This window comes from Arvicola amphibius, chromosome 5 (assembly GCF_903992535.2).
Source record: "Arvicola amphibius chromosome 5, mArvAmp1.2, whole genome shotgun sequence".
NCBI classification, from domain to species: domain Eukaryota; kingdom Metazoa; phylum Chordata; class Mammalia; order Rodentia; family Cricetidae; genus Arvicola; species Arvicola amphibius.
Window position 1 is genome coordinate 35,406,836 of NC_052051.1, and position 24,490 is coordinate 35,431,325.

Sequence of the window (24,490 nt, forward strand, 5' to 3'; positions counted from 1 at the left end):
TAAAGCATAATTTAAAATATAACGGCTTGTAAAAAATCTATGAAACACTACAAAGTAGAATACAAGTATGAGCTATTATTATTCAATTTCACATTCCTTTTCTGTATGATTTTCATATCAATCATTAACCTTTTAAAATGCAGAGAAATCCTGAAATTTATGAAATATGTTTACTGACAGTGCATGTCTTTGATTTTTTTTAATGAGGTGGCTGCCATGCTGAAGTGCTATTTTCTATCCCATTGAATGATTCTTCATTGCACAGACATGCTGTCTTCGTCAATGAAATACCATAACCAAAAGTGACTTGGGAAGGAAAAGGTTTATTTTGTGTACAGTTGCACATCATGGGTCATAATCAAAGATAGTCAGTGCAGGAACCTGGAAGCAGGAGAAGATACAGAGACCTGGAGAGTGCTGCTTACTTACTTGCTCCCTGTAGTTTGCTCAGCCGGCTTTTGTATTATTATTAAAATAACATTCAGATTCACCAGGCCCCAAGTACAATGGCCTGAGATCAAGCATTAATTAAGAAAATGCACCACAGGCTTGAACATAGCCATATATTACGGATACAGTTTCTCTCTTGAGGGTCCCTCCTCTCAGATGATTATAGCCTGTGTTAAACTGACACACAAACTAGCTGGCACTCATGCTATTGAACTACATATCATGACTAGAGTAGGGATTCCGTGCTGAGTCCTGGAGGCAAATTGGCCATGTCTAGAGTCTTGGGCACCACGTGGCCCACTTGCTTTAAAATGTTTCTGAAAGTCATACACTACACGAATGCTTAAACACAGGTTTCAAACATGACAACCTCTAAAATGTCCAGTCTTGCAAATCCCCATGCCTTGGTGCCTAACACTAGGTAAATTTTCAATAACTCTGAATTCAAAAGAACAAAAGAACGCCACGCAAAGATAATTGGATATAGAGTACACAGGCATGCCAAATAGTAGCAAGTCAATTTTAAAAAGCTTCCCACATTCTCAGATAATACACATAAACAATCATTTTACTTGACTATGTGTAGTGATTCCAAGTTTATCGCTGTTTGGAAAGCTCAGAGTTGAAGAATTTTCCTGTCTGTTTTCTTACGGAGAAAGTAGTGAATTCAATGGAAGACCTAGTTTATTACTTGGTTTAAGGGCAAACACGAGCCTGAAAGTAATTGATCTGCTCAGGGTGGTACAGGGTACAGGTCAGCTACATCTCACAGGTAGCATCATGTTAGACAGATTCAAGAACTGTGTTTGTCAACATAAGCTATACAATCCCTAAAGGAAAATCACCTTTAATCTTCAGGTCGTGAGTTCTATGAGCCAAAGTGCAAACTCCCAGTGCCCTTGTGCACACGGGGGTTACACAGACAGACAGACAGACACACACACACACATACATACACAATTTTTAAAGTTACCTTTAAAAGAAAACACACTATGTAACCATTCACAGATAGTCTTGGGTAACGTATTTTTACATTCCCTGTCCATACAGTTCAACAGGATCACACAAATTATGCTGTCCCTTTCTAGTCTGCTCTCTTCACTACTAAAGGACAAATAAACAAAAGTAGCTTTGCCTTCGCATAAAATGTGTTCATAGATCAGGGCCGTCCCTTAAGAAGCAAGTGCATAGATTAAATTGGTGTCTCAGTTTCCAGGTCAGTGCACACCTTAATGGTGTAGCACAAACCCTCCCTCATCCCCAGGCCCTGAAAATTACATAATTCTAAAAGGTGCACTTTTAATCACTTCTCTCTTTTTTTATTCTCTACCACCCCACTGCAGTCAGCTAAACACCAAAGCAACAAGGTCAGTCAGTTGCAATGCATTTATTCTATTCAAATACAATAGAAAATTTGACCATTCCACATTCAAGGAGCAAATATATTCTCGGACTGACAACCACATTCCATTGGCTTCTCCTGAGAACCAGTGTGACAGATGCCTGGGCTGTAATTGCCAATCAGCCTTTCCATGGCAGCTGAAAACACAATACATCACTTTGATCTCCTTTGCTCTAAACACAGCCACAATCAAGAAACCCGAACGAGGAGTGAGAAATTGGCATCATTTCCAGAAACTGTCACCGGTGGTGCTTAAATACTGGAACGTATATTCTGCTCCTGCTTTTATTTCTCCATTTCAGAGACATTGCTAAAGAACTGAACAACTGAAAATTTCTCTAGTTAATCGTAGAAATAAACATGCACCTACACACTAAATCGGAATATGAGCATATTTAATTCAATCCCACCTCAACTGTCTCCTTCTCTAGGCATTCTTTCGAGGGAAAAGGCAAGGCTGGCAGTCTCAGCTGATTCTGAATGGAAGTCAAGCATGCCATACTCACACTTTGCAGGGAGGTCATAGCCGCATGTGATTTTTGCGTGTCCAGTCTCACAGCCATTCAGGGTCCGACACTCAGCTAACAAACAGGGACCAGCCGCTCTATGGATGCAGCCATCCACTAGGGGAGAGAGAGAACAAAGTTAGCCTATGTTTGACCTTTTGGAAATAAAAGTTTCAATGGACAGGAGAAAAGGAACTCAGTTTCTTCCTCCCCACACCATAGCTCCGTGGAGGGAAAACCAGTGATGGATACAAAAATATAATTCTCTTTCTCTTATTCTCTGTCTCTGTCTCTGTCTCTCTCTGTCTCTCTGTCTCTCTCTCTCTCTCTCTCTCTCTCTCTCTCTCTCTCTCTCTCTCTCTCTCTCTCTCTCTCGTGTGTGTGTGTGTGTGTGATTGAAACAAGGATATAATTCTCTCTCTCTTATTCTCTGTTTCTCAGAGGCACAATGCGTGCATGATCGGATTCCAGCCAGGTAGGAGACAGACAATGCAAGGGTAGATGGGACTTTATAAGCACCTGGAAGACCTTGAACATGACTTGCTGGTCTTAAAGGGGTCACTAAGTAATGCCAGGCAGTGGCAGCTGTTCTTACTCTGCTAAAGAGCCAGCTTTCTGCCTTCAGGCAACCTCAGCTGTAGCTCCTCTGGGCCCTTTGTATACAGCTACCCTATCAAGAAGCACCGTGCTGATTTCATTAAAAATCAACACCTTTGGTGCCCGGAACCGAAGCTGGTGCTGAGGTAGGGGGCTAAAGGCTCACAGATACATAAATTAGGAACTTATGACATGTAGCTGTTTAGTCATTTTTGAACATATACTGCTCTGTGGGCAGAAAGAAAAATCAAGTTTGCAAATCAAGACAAGGTAGAAGTCAGGGTAATCAGGAACGAGAAAGAAAACACAGTATCTTTGAGAGCTTTGAACACCCTCCCCTAATAGACCCTCCTATCAAAATGAATGTATTCCAGACTACTCTCAACTATCGTCCTTCACAGACCCTGGGTGAAATCCCCACTGTGCTCTTTACCAGTCATATACTGTACTAAGCTCTGCTTTATAATGAATTGGCTTTAGAGGTACAACCTCACATACCTGTGCAAAGATTTCAGGACTTGGATACAAAGGAGGCATCCAGCAGGTTGCTTAAGACAATGGCATGTGCTAGACTGATGGTGTTTAGCTTAACATGGAGTTGGGTAAATTTAAAAGCAGCTCTTCACTAGCAAATGAGAAACAAAAAAGACTATAAAAACCACCAATCACTCCACTCCAGACATAATGTCAATGCCCTGCCCACTGTTCGTGCACACACAAATTCTGTCACTCACAAGGAAAGATTGGAAATATTTGCTCAAAGGTCTTCAAATATCAATTTCGCTTTGTAAAATTTATGACATAAAGTTATCAGCTCCAGTGAAGATGATGTTTGCATTAATTTGAAGCTTCCTGCAAGAATAATGGCCTGAAGTTATGCTGTGTTCATAAGCAGACAACTTGTTGGGTAAATAAAGTTCCATCCTGCCATAGTCTATTCTGCAGCTATTAAAAAGAGTAGATGGGGTGTTAGGTTGACAGTCTTTATCATGACAAGATTGTTTCACGTGAAAATGCCTGGTTTAGAAAACAGTTGTAGACACAAACTGTCTTAGTCTGGTTTCTAATTCTGTAGTAAATACCACGACCAAAAGCAATTTGGGGAGGAAAGGATTGATTTCATCTTACTCTTCTAGGTAACTGTCCAACACCGAGGAGAAGCAGAAGCCAGTGGAGGAATGTTGTTTCCTGGCTTGCTCAATTTGATTTCTTATGCAAACCAGGATTACCTGCCTAGGAATGGTTCTACCCACAGTGGACTGGGTGCTCCAATACTTATCAAGAAAATGCCCAACAGGCTTGCCTACAGGCCACTCTTCTGGAAACATTTTCTCAATTGAGGTTCCCTCCTCTCAACTGACTCTAGCTTGTGTCATGTTGCCCAAAACTATCCAGATCATAGACAGTGTAGTCACAATTATACATATAGTTACATCTACACTCTTGTACATGTGTATATATACATATGTATGTGCTGGAAAGATGCACACCTCTAACGACAAGAATAAGGGACAAAGACAAAAGAAAGAAGACTATTAAGAAACAACTATGTTCTAAATATTTGTGCTTGATTTTTTTAATAAGTTCTTCAAAGAACAGCTTTGGAGTCTTTTTTCTTGACAAAGGGATAGTTGCATGGTTTGAGATGAAGATTTGTGAGTATACTTAATCATATGTTGTCAAATGTCTGCATTATTTAGATTGCAGCCTAATGTAGTTTGCCAATATCTAATTCTTAAAATCCTCATGGTTATACATGCATTCCTGATTGAGTTAGGGCAATGCCAGTGCAGTCAAAGAGCTATTTAATAATAATAACTATGGTTTAAATGCACTGGCCACATCTGCGCCCCAGACAAATACACCAAGAACAACTTTCTAAGGCAGATACTAATTGGATCATCTCCATTTCATGAGTGCCTAGCCTAAGTTAGTGTCTTTCTTTCATCCACAAAGAACTTGCAACATGTCTCAGAGTCCCAGATTTTTCTGATGTGGTGATTATACTCCGAACTATCTATAATCTGAATTATAAATATAGAAATAACTCTGAAATATAGATAGTTCAGGGTATATCAAAACCTGGCAATCTAACCTGCATGTGAATATAATACTATGTTATTACATTATTACATTTTTAGTTCCATCAGTTATATTTACGGTTTCTTATGTACATACAATCAAATATACCAATACAAGTATGCCACTTTGAAGTAGTTTAAGAAATGTTTATGGACGTTACTGTGACACCAATAAAGATTTTCATCACTCCAACGTCTTCTCGTGCCCTTTCCATATGAATTTTCCTCTTATCACCATTAGGAGGGGGAGCATTTGTTAGTACTTCAGTGATTATGACTAAGTTTTAGCTGTTAAATGTTACAAACTTCAGGTAGAGGATCTTGTATCAGCAGAATTTTTAAATCACATGTATTATGATTTTATTCCATCTTATTCTTTATAAATAGTCTGCTTTTAAAGAGCCCATAATTTCTTTATTCATACTTGAATGGACAGAAATTATTCAGAGCTTTCTTGTGATTGTAGATAAATATACATTGTATACAATTTTTGGCTGCTGTTATATTTTCATTTCCTTGGAAAAAATCCTATGAATAAAGTTTCTGGGTTGGTTCTGCATACTTTATAAAGATCATAGGCTTTCCCCAGTGAATGACGTCATTTTCTGCCCCCAGCAGTGTATGAGAACTGCAGTTAGGCATCCTTTTGCCTATCTTTTTTTTCTCCCCATCTTCCTGATTTTAACATTCAAATAGCTACAAAGGATACCCAATTTTTACCTTACTGATGGCTAGTAAGGTTAAGTATCTTGCCAAGTGCTAAGAGATGGAATGCCTGCTCACGTCGTTTATTGGTTTTAACTGTCTTTTTTATTATTGAGATGTGTTGAATCTGTCAAATTCCACTAGACCACTTTCTTCACTCTAGTGAAGTTTGTGAGATTTTATTGTCCTTTTTCTTACTATTTTATATCACTTTTGAAATTTTAAAACCCATTATTCCTTATATCTAAATATCTTATGTCTATAATATCATATATCTAAATTTCTTAACAGGTTTTACACAGAGATTTTGTAGTACATTTCTGTCAGTTCCAGTTGACCAATGGGTCTGCTGCAATTGACTGAGTTTACAATTGGCGCTGGGCCACATTTTCTGGACATATCTACAAATTGTTGATAGCATATTGAAAATCAAATAATATGCTGAAGAAACTTTAGATTGTTGATGTAATGGTTAAGAGAAATTGCCAACTTGGTGAGACTGAAACGGTCCGCTAGACATGGATATAACTGGTTATCTTTATTAGGTTACAGGTGGAAAGAGCTGCCCAGTATGGGTAGGACCATGCCATGGGATAATAACCTGAACTAAATAAAAACTAGAAAGTGAAGTGACTATGCGATGTGGGATTCCCCTCTTTTATGCTGTGAATATGTTGTATTACCAATGGGTAATAAAGAAGTTTGCTATGGCAGGGGAGAACAGAGCTAGGCAGGAAAACCAAACTGAATGCAGGGAGAAAGAAGGTGTATCAGGCAGATGCCATGTAGCTCCTGAAGGAGAAAACTGCCCGAAATCTTTCCGGTTAGCCACGGCCTCATGGTGATACACAGATTAAGAGAACTGGGTTAATTTAAGATATAAGAGCTAGCTAGGAACACGTACAGTGTTGTAATTAATATAGTTTGTTGTATTTAATATAGTTTCTGTGCGATTGTTCATGTCTGGATGGCTGGGAATTGAATGAGCAGTCTCCATTTACAATCATGTGCCCTGATTTTTGGATGTCATGTAATCAGCTGCTTCATGCTCCTATTGTCTTGACTCCCCATAATTAAGGACTGTACCCTTGAACTATTATCCAAAATGAGCCTTTTTCTCTTAAATTTCTTTTGTTGTAATTTTACCTTAGAAACAAGGATATAAACTAAGTATACAGTTCTGATGGTTGTTCTAGCAAGCAGGTAAATGAGAACCAGGGTGGAGGTGGCTTTATTAAGGTAGAGTCTAGCTCCATTTTTCTATTTCTGAAGGCAGTCCGACCATTAGTGCTGCGGTGTATTCTGTGTACTTCTAGCATGGGTCTTCTAGAGTTTCAGTGCTTGCAGTGTTGAGGATGCTCCCCTAACTTGAGGCAGGTGGGGGTTGGCATTAAATGCCAAACTCTATATACCTGCTGAAGCTGCTCAATTCCCTGCTCAGTTTTTTCAGGTTTATAGCTTTTATTTTTATCCAGGGCTTATTTAAGACTCTCCCCATACATGCATAATTCAATACTCAGTTAAGAATTTAAAAGGTACTTACTTTTATTTTGGAAGGGGAATTCCCCTCTCTGTTATTCTGTTCTTCCTGGGGACCCCTCTTCAAAACCTAGTCAGTTTGAACTCAGCTTTAAAATTTCTCATGTCAACAAAACTAATATATTTAGCCTTTCCAAATAGAATAGAGGGTCCTCAACATCTAAGTTATGTGGTCTCTTAGAGGTGCATCTTACCTAGTGGAGTTTCCTTTAAATGATTGAACCCACTTCGGTTTCTTTCTACTTTTAGCTGAATGAATTCCTAGAAATGTTTCTGCTATTTTTGTATCTCTTCAGGCATTTATCACTGCTACTGGAAAAAAGTTCATTTTGATACTCTGTCATTGACAGAAGCTGAAACTATGTGCCCCCTTTACAGGTTAAAGTATGATCTCATGTTGTTTCAATTATATTTGTCTTCTTGGGACAAGTTAGTGTAGGGTATAAAGTCAATGGCAGTGCCAACTGCCTCAATACTTGTTCTTAAAACTGATAATTTCAAAAGACAAAAGAAGAATAAACTGAATTGTAAACACCCACCATAAAATTTTAAAAATCATGAATATTGTCAGTTCTGATACTAGACTTATTTTCCTAAAATGCATATAAAATCACATTACCATCTTATTAAAATGGCATTTGCTTTTACCATTGCCTTACATTACAGAAATCCCACTTCTAAAATATGCTGTTTCTAAACTCTTTGCCAGTGTGGTTGACCTTATATCCCCAACTAGACATCGTCACACACTTCTTCCTTCTCCTGTGGCCTCACCATTCCCTTCCACGCCAGTGTGCTCACGGCTAAGTCCTCTCCTCCCAGCATACCTAGCATGAGTTCCTTTCTTCTTTTCTCTTTTGGGAAGCCTTTTTCTGTTTCCAAGGTCTAGCGCAACTGTGTTCTTCTTTACAAAAGTATTGACAACCTCAAGAGTTTGTTTGGAGGTTCTAGGAGGGCACTGCAGCTACCTGTATAACCTGGATGGAAGACCATTCTTCTTTTATGGACTTTGCCTCTCACCAACCGAGCCTGCAGCTCTAGAGGCTCTAAAATGCTTACAAGACCTACGGTGGTTTAAAGCAGACAAAAATCCCAGCACAGAGAACGGAGGATTGAAATACAGTCCCACCATAACTAAGAAGCTGTTTGTAATTGATACCTGCTGGGGAGTGGGAAAACCGGCTTTCTCCAGTGAAGTGCCACTGGGTAAATCAATCACAGTCATGGGTAGGCTCCATGCCCAGGAGTAGTTGACCAATACAAAATGGTTGTGAATGTTTTGTTATTGTTGTTTAGTATTATTTGTCTTCTTCTTGTTGTTGTTTTTAGGTTAGTTTGTTATTATTTTCATTGTTTGTTTTTTTGGTTCTTTTTTAATAGAAGAAATAAAAGGAGGGAGAAAACATGAAGCTGGGTGGGTAACAGTGTGAGAAGGATCTGGGAAGTTTTGGGAGAGGAGAAAACATAACCCAAATATACTATATGAAAAATGCTTAAATAAAATACATTTATTTTAAAAATATTTACAACAGTTACAAGACAAATGTTGTGAGACTCTGCTCTGTAAGCTGTGGATAAGTTTTATTACCAATGTTTAATAAAGAAGCTGTTTTGGTCTATGGCATGGCACAATAGAGCTAGGCAGGAAAACTAAAATTAATGGTGGGAGAAAGATGATAGAGCCAGAAGATACCATATAGCTGCTGAAGGAGAAAGATGTCAGAACCTAAAGATTCCATGAACCCTAAAACTATAGCAGGAAGCAGATGGGAGAAAACTATACCCAAATTCCCAAAATGAATCTTTATAAATGTTTGTTTTCATATAAAAGGGATTGAGTTTAAATGCTTAAATGGTCACAGTCAATTTTATTTTTAAAAAGGCAGGGGGGAGATATGATGTAGAGTTGAATATTTTGTATTGGTATGGATCTTGGTCTATTGATACAAATTTAAGGTCGATTTTGTTATACTGTGTATGTATATTTTTGCTCTTGTTTAAGGCATTGTGTTTGTGCAGTTCATTTAAAAATATAATGTATAATTAAGAAATACAGGTTAATAGATAGTCCTCTATAATAGTCAAACTGTAGTCACATTTGTTAAGTTTTCTAGATGTACAGAGATATATTTCAGATGGATATTCTTCAAACCTTTCAAATACTAATGGAATATGGTATTTAAAATGTTTTAGGAACTTAAACTTTTCTCAACAGGGAGACATATCTGCTTCTGGAAGCAACAATTACTTCAGAGAGGTTGATTTGTATTGAAGAAGCTCCTTATGGAATTTGCCTTCAGGGTAACAAGACTAGCCATTTTGGCAAGAAACTGCTCTTGCCTGGACTGCTTGATGATAAGCTGTATAAACTAGGCATGTAGGGCCCAGAGAAAAGTGACTGCTTAACTTTCCAAAAAAAAAAAAAAATAGGATGGTCCTTAAAGGTTCCTGCTTCACAGAAGAAACTGCCAGACATTCTGCAAGACACAGAAGAAAGTGACCAAATAACTGTCAGTATAGATAAAACAGTCTTTCAAATTTACTGCTTCATGAAAAAGTATGCCAGATACTATGGGCCTGTAGGCTGAAGATGGATGCCTCAATGTTACAGAGAACTTAGGGTGACTGTCCAGGAAGCATCATGTCTCTGTCAATTCTAGAGTTTTAGAAGTTACTTATATATACTTCTTGTTTCTTTACATAATATTAAATTCTTCTGGGGTATTTGATGGAGTTAAAGACAGACAGTTATAGTTTTCCTTAGTTATGATAGAAGATAAATTATATATGAAACTTTCCAGATATAAATAGAATACATATTGTAACTGTAATTCTTGCTTGATGCCTGTTTTTTATATGTAATTTTACTATGATAAAGTTAAAACCTTCCTTCTATTTAAACAGAAAAGGGGAGATGATGTGGTATTCCCCTCTGTATGTTGTAACTATGTTTTATTACCTTTGATTAATAAAGAAGCTGCTTTGGCATATGATATGGAAGAATAGAGCTAAGCAGGAAAACTAAACTTAATACTGGGAGAAAGAATGTGGAGCCAGGTATACACCATGTAGCTGTCAAAGGAGAAAGATGCGAAAACCTACTGGTGGTAAGCCACAGCCTTGTGGTGATACACAGATTGATAGATGGATTAATTTAAGATATAAGAACTAGCTAGGAATATGCCTAATCGATTGGACAAACAGTACTGTAATTAATACAGTTTTTATGTGATTATGCAAGACTGGACAGCTAGGAACGAAAGAGCAGTCTCTGCTTACCGACATATTTATATTCTCAAAAGAATATAGTCTCATATTCTTATAAGATACAGGTTAGCAAACTATAATCATCTTTCTAAGAGGCTCTGTTCCTCATTGCATAAATGCTGTAGAACAAAGCATCAAGTTTCTTCCCTTAGTCTTTCAATCCACTGGGAGAATAAGAGACTTTCTATTCCCTTGTATGTCACTGACTATATTAATCACCAACTCTTTGTAGGTACCTATATGGTGGGGTTGAATTAATTTCAAAATTAAGGACAAATATTATTATTTTTCAATATTATCATTATTTTAATAATTCTGAGGAAATAGTCCTGCCACACAAATCCAATTAGAAACTAAGAAGCAACATGTGATATGCAGTCACAACCATGTGGTTCCCACCTATCACGTGCAGAACATGCAGCTACTTTTCTCTGGTTTGATGAAACCTGGCAGAGAACCTTTTGTTCAGGTTTCTCTACACATACAGCTGAAAAGGCAGCAGGCTTTTTCTACCTGTCCTTGGGAAAGCATGGGTGAGCAGAATTGAGACTGACAGTGTATCAAAGCCCAATTACAGCTTTAAAAAAAAAGGAAGAAAAGGAAAACAAGGAATGGTTCACCAACATGGCTGCCTAAATATAAGCTGAAAAAGGACAATAATAAACATCCTCAGGTGGAAGGGAAAAGCCCAGGAAACCCCAACCCCACACAAAGAACTACAGGCAGCAAAGGAATTCTGAGAGTAGGAGAAATAGTCTTCCTTGGGGATAAGCACACTATCTGGTTTACTAATGCAGAGTGTGGAGTGGGGGGGGTAGTTATATGGGAGAACTTTGGAGGGATGAAAGAGGAGAAGGAAATGACGTAATTATATTATAATCTTCAAAAGATAAAAGAAATAACTTTTTTAAAGAATAAAAGAACAAAAAGAAGCCTAAAAGCTATAGGAAAATAGAAGAAGATTTCCAGACAGCAACAGGACTATCACTATATAAGAGAAATATGGGGAAAGGCAGTTAAGTTCTAAATGTAAATACCGTAACCATGGACTGAATGTCTTAGGATTGCTGTTGATAGACTGTGTTCCCAGCAGAAAGTACTTAGATTTCCTCTGAGACGCTCAGCTGGCCAACACTGTCCAGGCACCTGCTAGTTTTGGAGGCTCACGAGATCAGATCCTATTTAAAGGGTAAAAATGAAGTAAATACTTCAGTGACAAGGCCCTCATGTCTGTGCACACAATTCTATACAGACCTGCAGCTTCTGCAGCAGGGCCCCAAGGCTGCAGCAAAAGCCTCCAGTGCAACAGGACAGTGCTGTACCTGCAGGGAAAGGACCCATGTCCCTAAGTGACTGTGTGGAGCCAAACTGTACTCCCTTGAGCACCCCAAAAGAACTGTGAAACAAATGGTCAACAAATCTTTCATATGTAAAGCAACTAGGGCAATGGGATGTTTCTAGAGGCAGTGTGTCTAACTTTTTCACTTCCAGTAGCAAAGTGTAACTCTCATCCAATTTAATGATTTGTAGTGTATAAGCTTTCATAAAACAAATTGAGACTGTTTTTACTGAATAAATATATCATCTTCATTAATTAGTCAGTTTAGAATCTGAAACTCGGCGACCACTGACAACCTGCCTCTTTAAACTATTTGAACAGCTACAATGAAGCTTGTTCACTGTCTAGAAACTGCCTGTGCTTAGTCAGGATTGTTCTGACGACAGTACTGAGGTCTTGCCCACAACTGCTCTTCATCCGGGACATGGCAGGCCCACACATTCCTAAAGCCCAGGCTTGCTGCTAAACTGGTGTACCTGCCATTAACCCGCTGATGATGCTGCCTAAATTCTTGAAGGTCTTGACTCTTAGACATCATTCTCCCCATTATCTGACAAGGCTAAGTTCAGGTGACATCACGTTATTAAGCATGATATTTTAGTTTTTCATTTCTTTCACTATTACGTAGGGTTTCCAGGATTTGATAAACAAATGGTTAAGTCAATTTTAAATGAAGGCAAAAAAAATGTAAAAAAGAAAACAATAAGCAAAAATGTGTGAGACACCGTGGATACTATGGACTGTGGTCTAGTAAATGTAGGAGCCAACCCCTTTCCCCCCAACCTTCTAGAAAAAACAAACAAAAAAAACAGAACCAAGAGTTCTAAATTTTTTTTCCTTAAACATTAAAAGTGCTATTTAATAAAAATCTAGTTATTTATGGGTCCTGTGAGGTCTCTACCTTGCCCTACAAACACAATTTTTGAAATGGTTCTGGGGGAGGCAACTGCTGAAGTTCTTTGATTTGCATATACTCATTTAATCTTCTTTGGTAAAGAAAAGACAGTAACTTCATCGAAAAACAATCACACAAATCATATTATCCTGGAAACATGAGACTCCTTTCATAGAATATACTTCTTAGAAACCCAATAGGATGCAACAGGGTTCTTCCGAAATCAAATCAATATGAATCTATTAAAACCTACCATGCACAAAGCATTTTGTAAGAAACTATGAGCAAATAACATTGTGTAATATAGTAAACACATAATTGTAGATTTACTGTGTCTTTAATGGCATGCTAGAAGACTTGCATGTGGCATTTACTTATTATACCCTGGCCTTTGGTCTGTAATGGAGGGGTACTCACTCCTTTCTGTGATTAAACTGTCAAGAACTTTGAATAGTGCTTAGCGTGTAGCAACTATGTACCAAGAGTTGTCTATACCTACTTATCATGTATGCATCTATTCACCATAAAATATTTCTAAAGTAGGGTCCTGCGCAGTAGGTTTGCTATTAGGACCTTCTGATCTCAATGAGATTTGAAGAGCTAACATTTGTACAATATTTATCTTATGTGATAGTCTTGTAAACATCCAACAAATCTTAAACTGATTTTGTTCTGGAAAATAACTAACTGTAGCAACTATCCCTTTCTTTGTATTCATGTCCCTTTCATTGTAAATTCCTCTTCAATTCTGTAGCTTAATTAATAAAAAAAGGAAATTATGGAGTTAATGTCAAGTCCTGTAGGAATTGGAATTAGTATCTTTTCTTGATAAATCTCCAGAGAGTGGTAAGATAATGGGCTGGTGGTCAATGTTGTGAGCAATCATTGGTCACTAAAACTATGAGCTCTGCTACTGAAAACCAGAATATTATCTTCCAATTTAAGGAGTCATCCTATCATACTCTTCCTTGAGTCCTAACCAAGTATCTAGAGCCTTTGTCCTTAATATCAGACATTGTTAACTGGGATTAGAGATACATTCAACATTAAGTAGAATTCAAGATTCACTTCATTCAAGATTATTGAAGAATCATGAAGTGCCTGGAGCACTAAAAGGCTTTTGATCTTTGGTCTTTGAAGTCAAGATAAAGACATCCATATATAGAAAGGAATAATCAAGCATTTATTAATTTTTATCATTTCTATGGAAAATATTTACCATATTGATTATAGTGATATTTTCACCTAATAATGAGCATGTATGGATACTGAAAAAATCATACTGAAATATACAGTCAAGAAAATTGGAGTTATTAGATGGCAAGAAAAAGGGCTCTAGCATCAAACCATTAACTCATATTTCTTAAGAGTTTCTGCATGTATGTAATAGGTCTACTGTTGGGACCTATATGAATGCTTAAGGAAATGCAAAGATATAGCATTTGTATAGTACAGCTTCTAGATACTTGGGTAAGCATCCAAAGAATCTTAATTGATAGATCTTAAAAACAACAACAAGAACAAAAACTGCAGCAACTATTTCCTTTGTGCTTACATGCTCTTTGCAATGTATGTTACTCTACAAATCCTCTCATTGAGAGGCAGAATCTCTTTCCCCAGCCTTTGAATCTAGGTTGACCTTGTAACTTGCTTTGGACACTGAGAGAAGAAGGCAGAATTCCAGACCCAAGCCTCAAGAGACTTCTCATGCCAGCTCAGCTCCCATGTGAGCAATCCCAGGCCAGTCCGCTGAAGGATAAGAGACCATGTGGAAGAGAGATAAGCTGTCCCATCTGGGGCCCTCCTAGTCAGTCAGCAGTCAGCTCTCTGGGCAATGTCCCAGACGTATGAAACAGCCCAGTTAAGAGAAAAAGAACTATTTTACTCTGTTGAATTCCCAGAATTATGAGTTACGTAAACAGTTGTGTTATGCCATTAACTTTGAGAATACTTGCTGTACATATATACTTTATTAATGTGTGCCCCTCCCTAGCATCATCAAAATAAAGCAATTCCTTCAAGTTAAAAACTAAAGGCAGAGTTTAAATAGCTGCCCTGAAATCTTGGCGGGGAGGGGGCAGAAAAACAATACAGCTGAAGTAATCGGGTGAAAAGTTGATTCCCGGAGAGGTGACCCAGAGCCTGCATGAAAGATTTATGTGCTTGGTACCGAATAACATCAGTGTTCCCTTAAGGGAGGAGAAGAAATAGCTGTGAGAAAATACAATACAGTGACAAGGAGATCTACATCTTGAAGCTTCACAGATGTGAGGAATTTGAATTAGCTCTTTGAGACTGCTTTGGGCTGACTCAAAAATTAACTACTATGAATGTCCGCAAACCTGCTGGTTAATCTGAAGATGAGAGTTGGGTCCAAGGGAAAGGCTAAGTATAATGGAATAAACATTTACATGTTTCTTAGGAAGAGCTTTTAGTTATGGGTCACATATCTAACTCCTTCAGCGCTGATCCCATTACTCTGGGACTGATGTTTAAGAAACAAGGATTTGCTTCTTTCTTCTAGAATCTAAGACCCAATTAGTACGTAGATAACCAAGAAAAGGGGACTTTTCCTGCTCTTATTGGACTAGCCCTTTTAACTGAAGGGGAAATATTTCTGAAATATTTACAATATCGTAAAATTTTTTGGAAATATATAAAGCAATGAACAATCTAACAGTCTTCATTTGCTGGATTTGAGGGTGAGGCATCAAGCTGACTAAAATTCTGCATAGCCTGTCACCAAGTTATATTTAGCAGATGATAATTTCTTGGAAAAACACTATTTTAAGGCCTAACTCATGCACCAACTTTCACATATCTATGCTCCCCTTTTAAAACAAAAACTCAAGTGAGAAAAACCTCATTGTGACCAAGATAGCTAATTGTGGACTCAGTATCAATAATTCTCATTTTTTACTGACAAGGCCTATATTAACTGGACTGAAAAGATGTATAATTTTAAAAGCCCGTATTTGTCAACATTACTTTTAAAGACAAAGAAAGACACATGGCTCCTGTAAGTGGAAGTAGATACCTTTGGTTGGATTTCTAAGCATATCTCTCTCTCTCATATATTCTCAAATATATATATGTGTGTGTGTGTGTGTGTGTGTGTGTGTGTGTGCGTGTGTGTGGGTAGTTAAATAGATGGATAGATATTATATAGAAAAATGTGTGAAATATGTGTAATTATATGTGAATCTTTAATACATATGTATATGATCTTTAATAGAGAGTTTTCTCATGTTTACCTGTTTATTATATTCTGATTTTGTTTGCTATTTTTGTATCTCCTTGCAAAGATGAAAACACAGTGCTAATCTCAAGGCTACTATCCAGTGAACATGAGACTGAAGATTGTACTATAATGCTTGCTACAGGAGGAGCTCAGAATGCCCAATCACTGATTCTTTCTATAGAGGAGGCCCCCTAGCACTGATCTGTTTCTCATTGGATGAGAGAGCTTGGTTTTCTCCATAAAAGTTAAGTTAGATTTTGCATAATTCACTGTCCTAACATGAGGTGTCTATAACTAAGAACTCGATGCAATTGCCAAGCATATATTTTAATTAATTTGTGGTTCATCCTTTGAAGTCGTAGACAAGAAGCTTCTCTGTGGTAGCTATAGGAATGTCAAGTACTAGAAAATTAAAAACTGACAAAATATTGTGAGGTGAATACTAGAGTGAGGAACCCCCCCAGGAGGTCACCGTGAGGGCTGGGAAGATGGGAGTAAGTACTAAGCACTGTGAGTATTAAGTACTGATTGCAGTATTAAACAGAAAGAGCAGCTGGGGAAAAGAATCACAACTGTTCCAGTCTAATGGCCATGTGGCCTTGTATTACTTAGATTTCACCAAATCTCACCAGGGAGGGATATTTCCATCAACAATAAGGGTGGATTTACAGGAGGTAGATACTACTGGTCCCAGGGAAGAGAATGAGGATCATATTTCCCTGGAAGTGTGGAGACAGTTTGACTGAGGAATAAATTTCCCATCAGAGATGATAGAGTGTTTAGGGGCTATATTAGCTGGTGCCAGGGGTGCTGTAAGATGCTAATAAACAGGAGACAGTATTTTGGAAAGGTCCCTTGCAAACTTGGTAACACATCTTTATTATGGTCTTTAATCCAGCAATTTACTTGAGATGGAAACAGTCTCACAAATCATTTCTTATCCGAACGCATCTTGGGATTTCGATCCAAGAAGAGAATGTTCTTGGAGAATTATGGAAAGCCAAGTCCTAACACTACATTGCTTTTAAGGACAATTTCTCAACATAAACCACAAGTCTGGTGTTAATAGAGTCTAAACAGTAATGGAAATCTTGACCTCGAGCGAAGAAGAAATTCTAGCTGCCTTCTTGGAGCAGTCATTAGAGACCTCCTTGGGTGTGTAGCCTCACCTGGGTTAACGACACAGCCTGCCCTCCTTGCAGTGGAAGTCTTCTTAATAGAGATCAGTTCAAACTGAAAGTAGGAGGAAGATAGACCTTTCTCTTTCGGAGAAGAAAAAAAATGAGCCAACTTAATGAATCCTCTTGTACCAGAACCTTCCCAGTGACTGGGGACGCAAGTTCAGCCTGGAGATGATGTGGGGCAGAATTAACAGGTGCCTCTAAGACAAACTCATTTGTTTTATCAGGGAATGAGATCTGCGGAGAAAGGTACTCTTTCCTGGAGGAGTTTGGCTTTTAAACTTCAAACGTGTTGTGGGCTCCCTTCTCATTTTCTCCATACGAGGAAGCAAACATGTCACGTTATAGCTCATCCTCGCATAGGTGTAGGTAATGGCCACGGGTTATAGGTGAGATGATGAATGACAGGAAAATCTTCAGGAGAGAAATCTTTTGCACTTTCCCCTGAATGCCTAAAAGAGAACAGTTAAGAACCTTTCTGTGGATGTATGTTTGCATAAAAGGAGAAACTTGAGACACACACAAGGGAAAGTCAGGTTTGCAAACCTTTGGCCAGAGCCTGCTTTCCCAGGGCTGAATAGGACTAATGACTGGGGGGGGGGGGGGGGGACACTGATTCTAGAGAGAGATGTCAAGTGGCCTTCTCTGCAAAGCACACAAGCAAAGGTATTGTTTACTTCCCAATACTAATATTGACTCTCTTGTTAACCGTTATTTATTTTCAAGATGTACTCTGAGGGAATCATCTCTTATGAAGAATAAATTTAGGGGCAAGAAACACTTTGATCATCCTGCCAAGCATTACAATTATTCTTTCACTTGACATTCTGTTCTGATTAAAAAGAAAAGTTGGCCTACACTTATTAAAGACTAATTTGGAGCCAAAAGGCTACTTATTCTCTAAACCTCATAACTTGATTTTGTTTTTATGGGAAAAATCGAATGCAACTTAGATCATATAGTTCTGATGGCATTTTATCATTTCTTTTTTAGTAAGAAGTTCTAGTGTCTTAGTTTCTCTCCTTATTGTTGTGATAAATACTCTGCCAAAAAACCTCATTAAAAAGGCTTGCCCTAGCTCACAAGTGGCACAGACCACCGTGGCAGGTAGTCGAGGTGGAAGAGGCTTGAAGCAGCTGATGGTAGGGCACCCACAATCAGGAAACAAAAGGGTTCCCTTTGTTAGTTACAGTAAGATCCCCTACTGAGGGAACAGTCCTGCCACAATTAACCAAAGCAAGGTATCCCCAAAGGAATGCTCGTAGGACCCATCTCCCAGGAGTTCTACAGCCTGCCAAGTTGGCAATGCTTGGAGGCTCTTTCAGCATCCCAGTATGTATGCTTATAAGATCTGGGGTCTAAAATTCTAAATATTCAAGGAATTTGGGATGGTTTGAAGGAAAATGGCCACTATAGGCCCATAGGGAGTGGCACTGTTAGTGGCACCTCATTAGAGTAGCGGTGGCTTGTTGGAGGAGGTATCACTAGGAGGAATGCTTTGATGGTTCTGAAGCTCCAGTCTGTTCACCACCTGCTGCCTGCCGATCCCATGAAGAACTCTTGGGTCATTCTCCAGCATCATGTCTGCCTGCAGGCTCCCTTTTCCCACCATGATGATATTATAGTAAACCTCTGAAACTATAAGCCAGCCCCAATTAAATGATTTCCTTTATAAGAGTTGCCATATTCATGGTGTCTCTTTACAGCAATAAAACCCTAAGACAGAATTGTATCAGAAAAAAAAAAACTTGGCAAAGAAAAAGCAAGCACCATTTTTTAGATTAAATTTTATCATTTGAAGAATGTAGACTTATGTAAACTGGTATGAGAGCACCAAATAGTGCCACGTGTAATTTCTGTATGTGATTCTGTGGCCATGATGCATGTGCTCTTGGATTCTCCAATGTTCTTTTAAAATATTTCTCAAATTATTAGGCTCAAATGTTTTTCCTTAAGAAAAAAAAGGGGGGAATTCAAGAACACAGAAAACTAGTCGGAGGCTCTTGAACATAGGATGTAGGATGACCAATCCTAAGGGATGAGTCCTAGACACATGTACATAATGCACAATATACCTGTGAATATATATACATATATGTGTGTGTATGTATATATAAGAGACTATGGGTTTGTGAGGGTGAACACAGGAGGAAGTTGAGGTGAGGAATACAGGGTTCTTATACAAAGTTCTCAGAAACATTACATTAAAAAAGGAGAAAGCAACAGTTTGCTGAGTGAAATCTATAGGAGAGGATTGCTCCCCATCAACCGCTCAGTGGAAATCTAATCTCTAGGTCCCTAACCCAGTCTGTGTACTGGTTAGATTGCTGAAGCATCCCCCACCTTCAGAGACTATCGAAGTCACCCTTTTACAAAGCTGCCACCAAAGGGAAACCCATTTCCAGAAATGGATGGAGTGCAGCTTTCTCCTTCTCCTTAGTCAAGCCCCAGTGGCCAGGTCCAAAGCTCTTGATCTGTGGCAACTCCAAGGCCAACCTCTGTCTAGCCTACTTTGTTCCCTAGGTCTCTGCAAGACACTGGGATTCTGCCTCAGGGTGGTGACTGCATGTGCGCCACATAGTTCTCCACCAGTTTTCTACAGATCAGGAGCCTTTGATTCACATACTGACTCAGGAACAAAGAAACCAGAAAATAGAGGGCCAGAGCTAGTGGGACAGCCTGGGAGAGTGGTTTCTCTAGGTCAATAAAGAAAATTCTGTTGATTGTTCACATTCTTGGACCAGATTCTGAAGAGGACAAAGCACTGTGTTAGAGACACCTGCCCCTCATCTACATCTCTATGTTTTCTCTCCCCAGAAGAACCATTTTGCCTCATCTTAAATGCTTGTAAAAGAAGTTAAAATGAGCCATGTGTGCTTTTCTTCACAAAGGAGCCCTATATTTAACACAGTGCACACACCCAACACCTCCGACGGCTTGGAGGAGAACTGTGTTTATCACGTGGGCTTATGAAATAAGAAAATACACACTTCCTCATCCTTGAAAACTTTGCAATGTAATTTACAGCCAAAATGAGGAAGCCCTGCGTAATACAACACTTGGCAAGAATTCTAATCAGCGGCCTCGCAAAGCTGGATGCAGTTCTTCAGGTCATCTCCGTACACATCGGGGCTTCTTTAGTTTCAGTTGCACACGCCAGGCCTGGGGGATGGGTATTTAGGAGACCTCCTGCATTCAGCGGAAGTGCTGACCAATGGCGAAAGCCAACTGAGAAGGGAACGCTGCTGGTGTGACAACAGTTTGGACCACAGGAAATGAATGATAGTAAGAGCTAAACACACTGCCGCTGTGCAGCGAGGCAACACAGATTTACATGATGATAAGGCATTCCAGACACGCGGTTCCAAGCATGTAGCCATCCCTCCAGCTTCCTTTCTGACTCAGCTTTGTCATGAAGAGCTCAGTCATGGTCCTGTAAGAAGCTTTCAGGCAGGACTGTTGCTGTTTTCTTGGTTCTTAAACAACGCGACAATTCGGTAGCTCATAACTCCCGAGCAGGCTGAAAGCCATTCAAACAAGTTGAAAGTCAGGTCACATAAGCAGACCCCAAACTGACCATCACAGAAAGAGTTATAATGTGATGAGAAGCTCCAGGGAACATATTAAATCCATCGGCCCTGTCAGTGTGAAGCAGGCGCAGTCTTGCCTTCTCGGCTCCACTGTTTAGAGAGCCCAGAAAGAAAACACTCCATCCTTCTTCATCTGCTCAGCACTGTAGTAATTAGTTCTTCCCATGGTACCGGCCACCTCACCAAGTGAAATATTACAAGAAGACTCGACCAGTCGTGACCGATCAATAATACAGGATTAGCTCATTCCCATATACCATTTTGGCCTTAAAAGAGGAAATCAACTTGAAAACGCTTCAATGCTGTTGAGTTTACAAGTGAGACAAAGTCGAGAAACGCAGACATTGTTTTAAAATATCCTTCAGGGACTCAGAACTTCAGAAGGTAAAATAGGAGCAAAAAGACAATTTACACTAAGCTCTGCTATGCAGGCATCAGGTGGCTAGGGACAGAGAAAGCCCACAACTCTGCATGTTTTCCACGCTTAGAAGGTTTTCAGGCTTAAGTCAGAAAAAATTGGATCTGTTTAGGCAAACTCTTGGTTATTTTTACACAATAATATGCCTCTGCTAATTAGTAGTGAAGAATTTCTATACATCACAAAGTGCCAGGGAAAATTATTCCTTTGAGGTTTAGCCTACTGTAAGTTCTGTAAAACCCCAACATAGTGTGGATATCTTTTGACAAATCATGGAGTCATCAACAGGAGCAAGGCATATTAGGTCCCCACGTCTTAAAGTCTGAAACAGGAAAGCTAAGGTGAATGGTGTTCCTAGCTTTCTTTAATTTGGAGAAAAGGACTCTGGGTTGGTTCTTCTGGTTTTTTGTTTTTTAAAGATTGTTTAGATGGGGCATTCTAGGGAATCTGAATACGCCCCCTCAAAAGGCTGAGTAAGAAAATAAAATTCAAAAGATGGGCATAGGTTAGATAACTAGGAAAGAGACAGAAATATCCAATATACCAATTTTAGAGGACAAAATTCCAATATGATTTCAAATCAGTAAAAGCAGCTTGACACAAAGGAAAAATCAGGAAACTTATGTGACGTAAGATCAACAGGACAATTAGACATAGCCTAGAAAGAGCAAATACAGAACCAGCAATAACTAGCTCAGAAAGAATAATTGTGAATCTTGTTTATTCCTTTGATGCCTACATTAAAATACAACATAGCGAGTTGTATATGTTTTAAAGAAATGTTTCCCGAATCATTGGAAACTTGTCTGTGTCGCCTCTCTTCATCCATACTGCAGTTTTGGAAAGGAAACTGCTCTTGAAGCCTTCACACAGTCCGTTTCTCCCTCCAGCCCGTTGATCTAGTCATGAACACAGGTAAGGCTCTCTTCAACAAGCGATGCTTCTATTGCCTTCTTTGCTTATTTTTCATTGAACTAAAAACTGAAGGTACATGTGCCAAGTACTGCTACGAACTCAAGAAGGAGATATAATGATCCCACCCTTACCAAAACAGCAGCCAGATGTGATAACTAAGACCGCTAACACAGCCTTCCTCCGCTCTCAGGTCCAATGAGTTGCTGTGTTTCTCCTTTTCCACTGCGGTCAGCAGAACTTGTCAGCTGCTTAAAATCCTGATGCTTAAAATCCTGACTTCTCTTAGTGGTTTCAGGAGTAATTTGTCATTCTTATGCCCTCAAGAAGGCTTTAAGTAAAAGCTACAGGTTCTGGCGTCAAATACAAAGGGTGGATTTTTCTCTCTGTACATCGTTACTGTTTGTAGTTTTGGGAAAACTGCTTAGAACTTTGACTCTTGATATCCTTATCTATAAAAGGAAAACATTTCCTTGTTGTTGCTTTGAGACACAGTCTCACCATATAGCCCAGATTCATCTTGCACTCACTGTGATCCTCCTGCCTCAGTCAAGTGGCTCAGGTTGCAGGTGTGCCTGACCATTCCTGGTTCATTCTTATTAAATTTCCAAGTTGGCAAAATATACAAAATAGTGGGCTTCATTATGACATTTTCATGGTCATGTGTCATGATGCTTTGTTCTAAGTCATACTCCTGCCCCCACGGAAAATATAATCCTTATCTTTAAAGGTGGTTTTGAAGATTAGTGTAGATCAAATGGGTAGGCATTTAGGACCTGCTGGATGCTCATTAAATGGTGAGTGCTGTAATTATCATTAGCTTCATTATTTTAATCTACTATCACAGGTACTTGCACAGAGGTGTTGGTACAAAGAAGGATATGGGCATGATAAGTGGACTGAGTTTCAAGTCAGAGTGAAGCGTCCCTCAGGTACAAAGGGCACAGATCTTGTTCTTTGAACCAACATGATGCGAATGATCTGGACCTCTTCCTCAGCACATCTCCCAGCGCTATTTCATGCGTCAGCAAAAGGACACGAAATAATTGCTACTGGTAAACAAAAGAAAATGATTTTCTCTTTCAAAGGATACCATGTTCTTCACCCAGCCTTCTGGAAAAGTTGCCATGTGAAAGCACTTCACATTCTTTTCAGCCCCCACAAAGCACATGTGGGCTTACTGGAACATGGGTCTTGTAAATATGCCTGAATGTCAGGATTTTGGCTGTAACACAGGAACAAGGAAGGACTCCAGTTATATCTTCTTGTGTTCTTCCTGATTTATGAGCCAGATTTCTGGTATTTGGTATATATGTGTGTGGGGAATCAATACTTTCTCTTTTTTCCTTCCTTCTTTCTTCCTTTCATATTGTGATTTTTATGAAACCATGAGCTAGACCTCAGAAATAGATGTGAGAATGTTGAAATAAAAGTCTATTGGTTGATAATGATTTAAGCAAACACAACTTAGCAAAACTGTTTTCAATATAACTTGAAATTGTGGTAGGTATTCTAGAATTAGAAACTGGGAATATTCAAAGCAAATTGAAAATTCAATATGTTAGTAGCAATAGACAGTTAATAGTTTTGTCCTTAATTGACATAAAACACTGTGTTCTTCTAATATTTTCTTTTTTCAAAGACAAAAATAAAGTATTTACTCAGAATATTAAATGACCAAGAGTTTGCAGTTGTTGATTATAACACTAATTGACACACAAAGTAAACTACCATAATGTAAAAACTGTGAGAATATTATAGCAATTAATGCATATGTACATATTATATATCTTCACATGTAATTTATTGAAATAATTCCAAATCTACATACAATTTTCAGTGTCAAGAAGAACTCTCTTATTTTTCTATCAGATCCAGCTAGGTTTTCTCATTTGTTAATACTTTACTATGCTTGTCCATCATAATACACATTAATTATTACAAATATTTTCACATATATGATGTTTCTTAATTTCTGTTATTATAGCCAGATAAACATAATGCAAAATATTATATAGGCATTCAGTGTATTAAATACCAAATATCATGGAGTTACATAATTTATGGGAGAGAATTTCTTTTAAAATAGCTGTTGCTCATTGCTGATTATTCTTTACAATATGATTTTTAAACTAGTTACAAGATTTAGAATGCTACTTTTTGCTACACTGACCAGTGAGAACAAGCACCTCTGTGTCATTAACAAACAAACTACTAAAACATACTATAAGGACAAAACGTCTTCAAAGGGATTAAGATACCACCTTTCTTGTATTTCTCAGATGTATAGATTTATTAATATAATAAACATACATTTTGATGACTATTTTGCTAAAACAAGTATCTACACAAAAATACTTGCTGAAA

General features: G+C 38.5%; 1 protein-coding gene across 1 annotated transcript in view; it reads right to left on the minus strand.

The window, feature by feature from the left end:
• Macrod2 (mono-ADP ribosylhydrolase 2) overlaps nucleotides 1-24,490 on the minus strand; it is a 1,850,149-nt gene that overhangs the window by 1,227,321 nt on the left and 598,338 nt on the right. Inside the window, exon 5 of the mRNA XM_038330425.1 lies at nucleotides 2,359-2,475. Within this exon, the coding sequence (XP_038186353.1) occupies nucleotides 2,359-2,475 (117 nt within the window). The remainder of the gene's footprint in view (nucleotides 1-2,358; nucleotides 2,476-24,490) is intronic.